The sequence below is a fragment of the Aphelocoma coerulescens genome, chromosome 20 (genome assembly GCF_041296385.1).
Source record: "Aphelocoma coerulescens isolate FSJ_1873_10779 chromosome 20, UR_Acoe_1.0, whole genome shotgun sequence".
Taxonomy (NCBI): domain Eukaryota; kingdom Metazoa; phylum Chordata; class Aves; order Passeriformes; family Corvidae; genus Aphelocoma; species Aphelocoma coerulescens.
Genome location: NC_091033.1, coordinates 2,639,427 through 2,650,113, shown reverse-complemented (window position 1 = coordinate 2,650,113; position 10,687 = coordinate 2,639,427). Strand labels below are relative to the sequence as shown.

Below are 10,687 nucleotides of genomic sequence, written 5' to 3'. Positions count from 1 at the left end.
ATGCAGCGATCTTGAGTTCCTGCTTTCTTCTCCCACCCCTGCACTTTCTCTGTGCTTTGCTTTGTTGCCTGCCTTTTTCTTAGCCCCCGTAATCCAAGTGCTGGAGCAGCAGAACAGTGGCAACAGGTTCTGCAGTTTGAAAGCGTTAAAGAGGCAATGGTCAGCAGACAGGCAGGAAGGGAGCAGGGAGAGCAGTAGGGAAGCAGTGAGGCACCAGAAGGGCTCAGCTGTCTGTGGAGCTGCACCCTCAGGGCAGGGTTTGCAATGAAAACCTGCTTCCGAAGGGGAAGGATTTGCCTCCTGGGCTTACCTATCCCTGGGCAGCTCCTCACCCAGCTGCTGGTGGCATTCATCTGGCAAAGTAAGCTGATTCGATTTTTCAGCCTGACTAGAAAAGTTTCTCTTTAGAGAGGAGGTGATGTAGTTATCTGCCATTTTTGTAATCTGAAGTATGCTCAGCTTCAGTTCAAGAACTGCTCATCCCTGGCGTTTCTCAGCACCTGTTTCTGCATTAGAATTTAGTGGTTGCCTAGTTGTATGAAAACGAGTCTTCAAACCTACTGTATTTCTTCCTTCTACTGGAAATAAGGAAAGTGGTTTTTTGTCTGACTTCGAGCTCCTGGTGTATGATACAGCCCTGACATTTCAGCTCTATTCCTTAATACTGGTATTATGATAAATCTGGCTTTTGCCCAAGACACCTTGATAAATAGCTTGTCTGCTACCTAAGACTTTCCTAAAGGTTGCCAAGAGGATTTAGAAGACCAGTGATATTCTTTCATCTCTGTCTTGACAAGGCAGCTGACTGCAGACTATTCCTGAGTAACCCTGTTCAGTTTAGGCTTGGTACATTTTCTTTCAGCCAAGGGGAGAAGCAAAAGTAGCACTTGTAATTTGAAAGGAAGGCTGTGTTCTGCAAAGTGATGCTGGCTTAGAGAAAATTCCTTAGCCCCTCGTGTTCCCTGCTGTCTCCTGGTGTCTATTTTCTTTATTACGGAATTGTTTATCACATTTCAGCTTTTAAGTGTGTGTATGCTTATTTTTTGTTTTCATATGTGTCTGTCCAGTTTTGTTGCAGTTGTGCTTTTCAACAGCTCTAAACCTCAGTATATTCAAGCTCTAAGCCGTATCCCAATGTGTGCATATTACAGAGAAAAAGCCTCAAAAAAGTTCTGTCAGATCCTTGGAATCTTGTAGTAATTGTTCCCAAAAAAAGGTTACTTCTTTCTTACTGAAGTGTTTGTTAAACTGTTTATATCAGAACACTGGGTTATCTCAAAAAGTACTTTGTGGGACTCAGCTGAAATGGTTTTTTGGATAGAAATGTCTCATTTTCATAATTTCACATTTGACAGTGGTGTTACGTCCAAAGATCAAGAAGCCTGAGTAGTCTTGCTACAGTAGAAGTGGGAAGGTGTAGTAGCAGTGAACACTAATCACATTTGTCATGGTAGAGCATCTCTCCCTTTGCAGTTTTTAAAACCCCAAATCAGTTCCCTTAACGAATTCAAAGTGCAGCTCTGGGAGGAGCTCTCTGAGGGACAGCCTGTGAAGCCAATGGCCACACCTGAGGGACAGCAGTGACTGTGTAGGTCACAGGAGGAGAACAGGAACTCAGGTTGGTTTGTGTCTGTTCCTCTTATCTCTGGGCAGATCTGCTGCTCTCGTGGTTGTCCTTCCACTGGGCACCACCAAGGACAGTCTGACTGCCTTCCCCACCAGGTATTAATACAAGTTGGTAAAATTTCCCTGAAGTCTTCTTTTCAGAAAACTAATCCTCTCCTCATATGTTGGATGCTTCAGTCTCTTAATCATCTTTGTGGCCAACCAAAAATGAAGCTATTTTTATTAGAAAAAGGCATCTCCATTCTAATAAGATACATATTATTTCCAGTGTTAATGTAGTGCATGTATGAAGGAGGCAAATATTGTACTAACTTGAATATTGCAGAAAGTGAAAGGTGCAAAGAAAGTGTGGGCAAAGAGAGCCCCACCTCTTCTTTGTATTGCTGACATTTTCATGACAGAAAATAATTATCTTCATTGAATTTTATCAGGACAATATGTGCTTTTAGAATACTAAAATTCTTAACTGTGCCTGAGTAATGTAAGACAAAGATGCATAAAAGCTAAGTTGGATGAGGGCTTTTTAGAGCTCACTCAGTCAACTGAAGAATGCTTCTTAAGCATTTGAATTTATTGTGTAGACAGAAAAGTTGTGGTGTGGTTTTGTGATGTAGACAGCCCACCATTTCCTTTCCTTCTGTTTCTGCCATCAGACTTGGGTTGGATACTTGTACTGGAAGGCAAAATATTTTTATAATCAAAATTTATACTCCTGTCAAGCACAAGTTGGGAGTTGAATCTGAGGATTGTTAGAATCATGGAATATCCTGAGTTGGAAGGGACCCGCAAGGATCGTTGAGTCCAATGCCCAGCCCTGCACAGACACCCCAACGCCCTGTGCCTGAGAGCATTCTCCAAACACTCCTGGAGCCTCAGAGCTGTGCCCGTTCCCTGGGGAGCCTGGTCAGTGCCCAGCACCCTTTGGGGGAAGAACCTTTCCTGATATCCAACCTAACCCCTCCCCCCATCCCGACACAGCTCCATGTTGTTCTTGTCATATGAATGTGGAAGAATAAGGACAGTTAAAGTATTTCTGCGTATTTGGGTCCTTTTCTTCATTGCTCATCTCCTCGTTGCAGAGCTGCCAGACTGGAGTAACCCAGTGGATAGCTGGATGCAGTGGATTGCTACAGACTGCCGCAGTCCCGGGCCGGTGTAGGCGGATGCTCTGCAGTATTTTCCAGGTAGGATATCAGAGCATGTTAGAGTGTGTAAAAAATTGAATGATCTTAAATTATCAAGAAAAAGTCATGGTTTTTCAATAAAGAGGCTTCCAAAAGTGATATCTTCACTGTGTATTGTGGAAATATCAAGGCAAGTCTAGAGCTCTCTGCTGCTGCAAGAATGAGCTTCTGCTCTTGTTACAGGTGTCTCTTTTAATAGATCCAAGTGATCTGTCATGAGAAGATTAAATACAGAAGTACAGACTAGCTATTACAAGCTAGTCACAACTGCATGTAGTTGCCAGCATTTTATTTTAGAGACCACTTTATTTTATAGAGCGTCTCCACTGTATAGTGGCCTTGGACTTCCTAATACTGATGGGTGTTTACCTTGCACAGCACATTTAGTGTTGTACCAGTGGAAGCTTTGCAGTTTGGCTCCCAGTTGTGGGACAGCCAGCTTAGTGCCAGAGTGTGTCTGTCCAGAGTAAATCAACTAGAGCATCATGTAATAGCAGTTAACGATAAAGGGGTGAAAAATGTGTAGAAAATGGGAATAGATGCCAGCTCTTGGAATAGAATGAGAGTGAATTTCTTGAGTTTCTTTCCTGCATTTAATGAAGCAAAATGGGGTTAAGCCTCTTCTTCGTCCTCCTGTATATCACAACTTGTGTCATAGAGCCATGATGTACAGACTTCAATTCCCCTGTAAGCTCTTTGGCTTGAGTGTTTTTTTTCAGAGGAGATCTTCCAGTCCTGGGAAAATTGCCAGTGATTTTGTGACACAACTCTGCTATGAAAGCACCAGTCCACACCAGTAGCACGTGACATTGGGACTAGAGGTGGAAATGAGCAGTTGTGAAGTTATTAATGAGGTTGGGCTTACTCTGAGCCACCAGTACATTCAGTACATGTTTGGGGATGACTGCCCTGAACTGCATATTTACTTTGTTTGAATTAATTGATAAACAAGGTACTGCTATGTTGTGTGTGTTGGGAGGCTGTGAGAGTGTTCTGTTCAGTGTGGAGCTTCTTTCCTGGGGAGCCCACTTGCTCCTGCTTGAGAGTTTTCTTTGTTGCGCAGTAGCTCTGTGATTGAACTCATGTGCTCTGAAGTTATAGGGGCTGTAGTGGTAGCTTTACACTGCAATTTGTGTTTTCTCAAGTCCTGGCCACAAAGACAATTGAATAAGCTAAAAAGTTGTAGATAAAAATAGCTGTTTGTCTGCCAAATCAGAAGAAACAGTTACTCTTTATTAAGAGACAAACCCCATAATTAGAAGTAGTGTGAGAGTCAGAGAGCCTGTGGCTTTTGAGTGCAGTCTTCTGCCAGTCCATTCCATCAGTACATTCATGGAACACTGGAAAATGTGGTGTGGAGCATTAAGCATGGACAGCCATTTTGTTTGTAACAGTTCTAATAAGTTTGTGCTTTTTGTGATACAGAATTTTTCAGGATTAGCCAGGATTAATTGACTTGGAAGCAAACTATGGGTGGTTGGTGTAAAGTTAAATCAGTGGTCTCTTAATTTTTTTTCTTTTCTTTTATCATTTATGCTAGAGACACAAGGCTGGCCCCTTCCAACTTTCTAAATTCTGTGGTGGATTGATTCAAGCCAATGGAGCCATCACACAGCAAAACAGATCCTTTTACAATACAAATAAGGTGAGAAGAGTTGGGTATTTTTATTGTTGGAGGGCACATGTGCTAGGGATTCTACAGAGACAGGAGGCAAAACACTTCTCAGAACATGTAGGAGAGGATTCAGCCTTTCTCTAAGATGTTCTAGTATAATGTGAACAATGGGTCTGGTAATTTGAGAAGGAATTCTGTTCCTTTCCAGCAGATGAAGGGCTGGCATAGGAAGGTGCAGTTACAGTTGGGTTATCAGGGTGAAGGTTCCATTGACAGGGCTGAGGGCTTCTGTCCAATGAGGAAAGAAATTAAGGCAAGGTGTTGGGGCAGATGTTCCTTCCACACATACTAGAAGTGACAAGATGTTTCCTGATTCTTTAGTGTGGGAATAACGTGTGGCGACAGTTTTGCTATCTGCTAAACACTGCAAATTGTCATGCAGTCTACTAATAACAGCTAATTATTGTGTAATAATTTACTGTTCATCTGTGCTATTTTGTTAATCTGTCATCTATGTGTCTTGTACACATATTATCTTTTGTCTTGGAATAGAAGTTTTCTGAGGCATGAATCAACTCCATAAGATCAGTTTACCACTTAAACTAAAGGTGTTAGCATCTCTCAACTAATAAATATCCTGATCCTGCTCTTGTAAACCCAGTGTGAGGAAAATGGCAAAATGGAATGCATGCATGAGAAATGAGAGGACAGAAGGAAAAAGAGTTAGGGACTGATGGGTAAAACTTCCATTAAAACAATAATCCCGGTTTGCTGTCTAGCTAATAGTGCATTTTGCTGATGTGGAGTTAGAGGTACATACTAAGAAGGATTTTAAATTGGTTATTTTGACATGGATAGAAAAAATGAAGTAAAACCAGAAGTGTACAAGGGAAGAACCCATGCCTGCTCTTTGCATTCGCTTCTTAACCAGAGGGTTTCCTTCTTATAGTCAATTTTTCAGTGTTTTTCAGCTGTTGAGATAAACCAAACATTTTGCAGATGGAGATTGAAGCATATACAAAGGGGTTGCACAATTTATCACAGCCAGAGCTAAAGATGTAATCCAGGCTCCCAAACATGGTGCATGCCCCTAATCCCCATTCCTGCCTGCAGTGCTCTCTGAGACCTGCACAGGCAGCACTTGCAGAGCAGATCTGGGAGAGCAGTGGGTGACAAGACAGTAGATCAAACAAACCAGGAGTGCCATGAAGATCTTCAAGGCAGGACTCAAGATTTGCTTTTGGTGTATTGGAAAAGGCAAGGGGAGGGGTACAGGGGTTGAAAGATGGATGGGGAAACTTCCCAGTTAAAATAGCCGTGATGTAAGAAGCCAGGCAGGATTTATGACCAGAGAGGAAGCAGTTTATAACAGTGTAGGTTTGAGATGGGTTTTTGGACTGCAACTTCATTATTTTGAATAGAGAAGTACTTACTCATCTTTAAAATGTGAACTTGACTATGCACTCCTGGTGGGGAAAGTGGTTTGGAATTAATGGTGAGCTCCAGATGTTTCAATTTATGTTTGGTGTCAAAATTAAAATGATTGTTTGCTTTAAGCACTGCATTTCAGGTATTGAGCAGGAAAGGCAGCCTGAGGTGGGCTTATGTCCCTTGCAGTGTCTTGATGAGCCTGTTTTGAGTGAGCTGTAAAATACATTTTTGAAGTTTTCTCTCTCTCTCTGTGTCGTGGTTTTAGCCCAGCTGGCAACTAAGCACCACACAGCTTTCCCCCTCCTCACCCCAATGTTTCCTAGATCTGATTTTACAGACACACAGAGGATTGTTTAATTGCATTTGGCTGCAGCGCTGGCATTGGCAGGATGAGCTGCAGGCCTCTATGCATAGGTTGAACCAAGCACTCTCTGCTTAAATCCCTTCTCCATCTCCTGAGCTAGTTCAGGCTGAGTTGCAGAAGAATGAAGCAAGAAACATGGCATTTCCTAGAAAAACCTGCTTGTTGGTTAGCCATTGTTTTAGTGATGAGCTAACAACAGATTAATTGTGATAATTTTTGTTTTTAACTTAACGCATAATGAAAAACCTGTACTGAGGGAGACTTCATAATGCACTTGTAGATAAGAGGCATGTAGTGAAGTTCTGCCTGGGTTCACTAGAGATTCAGTGTGGTTCGAATTGCTGTGGAGGAGATGAATGTTGATTTAGTGAGTGTGGCAGTGGTTATTGGACACAAGTTCTGCCTTGAGCAGTTCTTATCACTACCTAGCTGAAGGGGGATTATGGAGTTACGATGGAGGGTTCGGGGTCGTTTGTAGTATAGCTGAGAATATTGCATTGCAGAATCCTGAAGAGAAGGTACTAAAATTGGTTTAAATACCCATGTAGGTGTTGGTGGAATCACTGGGTCCGTGACACGTGGCAGATGATGCTATGTGCCTCTGCAGACATTGGTAAGAGGGGACCTTGTGAACGGTTTTAATGACCCAGCATTCAGTGGAGGAACTGAGTATCACAGGAGGTCCTGGGCAGTGTTTACACTGTCTGGGTGGTTGACAGACATTAAAATAGTGCTGGATGTGTTTCTCCCTATTTACCTGAGTGCTGGGCGTGGCAGGATTTGAGCCACTGGCAGCCATCCATGGACAGTGCACAAGTGCAGAGTGTTTTATCTCAACTGCTCAGGCTTGTGTGTGGATATGCACAGGGATGGGTTATGTCTCAGAGCTCCAATTCCTGTCACCTTTACAGTTAGTTTCTAATTAAGTATAGCAACTTGTGCAGAGTATGGATCTGTACTTTAATCTGTATCTGAATATGTATTTACTTATCATTCATGCCATTTCGTTACTATATTAGTGCTAGGAAGGCTGTAGAGAATGATCAGAAATGGGAAAAGCTTTCAATATGAGAATAGCCTATTTTAGGACCCTTCTATACTAAGGAGCATATGTATTATACTGGCCTATAAAAGTAATAAAAGACACTGAAAAGTGGGATAGGAAATGGTTGTTCTCAGGTTCTTATGGGAAAATTGGGAGCATCCAAGGATCATAGAATAGTTTGGGTTGGAAGGGACCCTTAAAGATCATCTAGTCCAAATTACAAGGTTGGATTTTAAAAAGGCACAAGGGATTTTTTTTTTTCTTTACACTATGAAACTCTGAAACCCAACTTCCCCAGCTTCATGTTACCAATGAAGGCGTTTCCAGTTGGAGCTGATAAAAAAGTGAATAGATACATTTTCTTGTGCAGCAATGTCTGTCAAAAGCTGGACAGGTACATCCCAGAAGGCTGGGGGTTGAGAGCTGTATTTCACTGCTTTTCTGTCATCCCCAAGGATCTGCTCCTGGTCCTTGCTGGAGTTAGCATCCTGGTCTCATTACTTTTGCAGATTTTTATGGCTCTCAGCTGTATTTCCTCAAGTGTATGTAGGAGATTCATGTGCAATAGATGGGTTCAAAGTAATTTTTTGATAGCAAGAAGTCTGTACTGCATACTTAATTAATGGAAATTATTTGCTTGAGTACCAGTGGTGATTACAGCTGGCTGATGGCTGCTGCCAGGGTGCTTAGAGGCAGAATGCCATGAAGTTTTCTTACCAGTTGTGCTGCTTTGGACTGGGGCAGAGTAAATTTTCTTCCCAATAGCTGGTATGGGCTGTGGTTTGGATTTATGCTGGACACAGTTCTGATAACCCAGGCATGTTTTGGTTACTCAGCAGGGCTGACATAAGGTCAAGGCCTCTCCTGCTCCTCACTCCACCAGTGGAGTAGCTGGGGGTGCACAAGGAGTTGCAGGGACATCGTGGGGACAGCTGATCCCAGCTGACCCTGGGGACATTCCAGACCATCCAGCATCATTCTCACATAAAAGGCTTGGAAGAAGGAGGAGGGGGGTGACATTGGTGTGATGTTACTCTGATGGAGCTTGGCCCTCCTGGGGATGGCTGAGCACCTGCCTGCCTTGGGGAAGTGGGAAATGAATTCCTTTTGTTGCTTGCTTGTGTCTGTGGCTTTTGTTTTACTGATTAAACTGCCCTTATCTCAACCCATGAATTTTCTCACTTTTACCCTCCCAGTTCTCTCCCCTATCCCCAGCTGCCCACTGGGCTTAAGCCACAGCATCAGCTCAGGGGTGTTTAAGGTGTGTAGTGAGTCTGGAAGAGAACATTTATCTTCATGTTTGCAGACACTGCAAATCATTGCTGAATAAGTACTTTGCTGATCTGGATTTTCTACAAGTACTCTGTAGATTAACTGCAAGGGGAATGACAGTGGGGAGAGCTCTGGTAAGAATGGTGGGTTCACATATCTTCATTGGTTTTAAAACAGAGCTGATTGGTTTATATAGTGTATAATTACTGTAGAATGCCTGTGAGAGGAAGAGAAGGAATGTGAAAGGTTAGCTTAATTTATTCTGTTTCTGTGATTTGTTTGCTCATTTTATCTGCAAAAGACTTAAGCCCAAGTAAAGACACCTAGAAAGAGTATGGGAGTCTTAAGATAGCAGCCATATTTTGGAAAGCAGGTTTCTGTTCAGACTATTTGAATGTGAGCTTTCAGTGGGATATTTTAATCACAATGGTTATGCAATGTTTGTATTCATAAACAGAGGAATGTCATATATGAAAACCAGTGGAATATTTTCAGAGGAGACCTAAACAGTGTTTTGTTCTGCTGAACAAAGAAAGCAAACAAAATAGCCCTAAAATTCTCTGTTAAATTTGCAGCTTTGCTAACTGAAATATGTCAGATTTAATTGCTGAGACTGAAATATATGCTATTTCAATTTTACAGCATCTTTCTGCAAAAGATTCCTTGCAGCCATCTGAAGAAAAAGTGGGTGCTTTTACAAGGATAATAGAAGCAATGGGGTTCACAGGACCACTCAAGTACAGCAGATGGGTAAAGCAGTAATTTAATAATTCTTTTGGTTGTTTGATAGTTCTAAAAAGCAGACAAAAACACCCCACTTTTTTTTTCTTATGATAGGAGCAGTACTTAATGGAAAAGTTTTAATGTAAATTCCTATTTTCTGAAGTAAGGAATTAATAATCTGTATCTTGACCCTCCATTATCTATGTATTGCCATCACTGACAATGCAGCAATACTGTATTTGGTTTGTAGGGTCTAAATCCTTCTTGAATTTCTTCAGATATCTGATTTTTCACTTCATTTGTTCACCAAAGAACAGAGTAAGAGCCTTAACAGGGGTGTCTTCTGAGCAGTCAGTGGTGAGATTTGGTGTGGTTGCTGTTCAGATCACTGCTCAGTGGTAGCTGACTAGGGCAGAGTCACAAATAGGTCCTTCTCTTTCTCCTTTTCTTTTTAAATAGCCCTTTCATAAAATTGTTGTTAACACTGACCCAAGTGAGAGCAGCTCTGTAAGAGATGCTTTTGGTTCCTTATGCAGAAGAAAAAAGATGAAATTCATAATTTCTTTTCTCTGAACTAAGGAAGAGTACAAAAGAATGAGAGGAAAAGGCAGCTTGAAAGAAGGACTGAGCCCAATTGTGTTGGAATTAAAACCAGTTATTTGAATAAAAAGATTAAAAATAATAGAAGTTTTAAGGTGCTTTGAATAGCTGCAAGGCAGAGGGCACCTCCTCAGGGGCTGATCCTCAGGGACTGATCAACTGTTGCTGATTGCATGCTGCTCCTCAGAAAGTGTAAAGCAAAGATAAATGACCTGTAACAGGCTTAGGTATTTTGGTTAAAATCAGTTGCTTTAATCAGGTGATACTAAACCTCTTGAGAGTGTAGTTTCTCTCCCATGTGCTTGTGTACATATTGTTGTAATAAAGATTCTTGTTAGCTCTAAGTGTTGATTTCAGAGTTCTCCTTAATTGCTGCTCTTTACTGCCTGCTTTTGGCTGGGAACCCTGGGTTGGGAGAGAGTTATTTTGTGGTTAGGGCCCAAGAGACCTGAGTTCATTTTTGGCCTTGCCCGTGCTCTCTAGGAGATCTTTGGGAAGTTTCTTAATATTTCTCTTGCTTTTTTCTGTTTTATTCTCCCTTCCCCCACACCTTTTCTACCCCCTAAAACTTCCATGATTAAATTTCATCAGTTTCTCCTTTGTTACCTGCATTATTTAAGGACTGGATTGTGGGGACTGTTCTTTACAATATGTTTTTAATGTCTAGTAATGCCTGCTCTGGGGCAGTGACTCTCACCAGGGAGATCTCTGCTCACAGGCCAGGCAGTGTTTCGCTTAAAAGGGAAACCTTCAGAACTCCTGTAAGCAATGTAAATCATTTCACTTCAAGAAGTTTAGATGTATGTTTGATTTTTGACAGAAGCCTG

The 10,687-nt window shown here is 41.8% G+C and overlaps 1 protein-coding gene across 2 annotated transcripts in view; it reads left to right on the top strand.

Moving 5' to 3' along the window:
* Window positions 1-10,687, top strand: part of UQCC1 (ubiquinol-cytochrome c reductase complex assembly factor 1) — a 46,535-nt gene that overhangs the window by 1,658 nt on the left and 34,190 nt on the right. Inside the window, exons 2-4 of one of the 2 annotated variants that reach the window (XM_069034428.1) lie at window positions 2,706-2,810; window positions 4,351-4,455; window positions 9,180-9,287. In XM_069034428.1, coding sequence (XP_068890529.1) covers window positions 2,706-2,810; window positions 4,351-4,455; window positions 9,180-9,287 — 318 coding nt within the window. The remainder of the gene's footprint in view (window positions 1-2,705; window positions 2,811-4,350; window positions 4,456-9,179; window positions 9,288-10,687) is intronic. The other variant, XM_069034429.1, reaches the window with a different exon arrangement.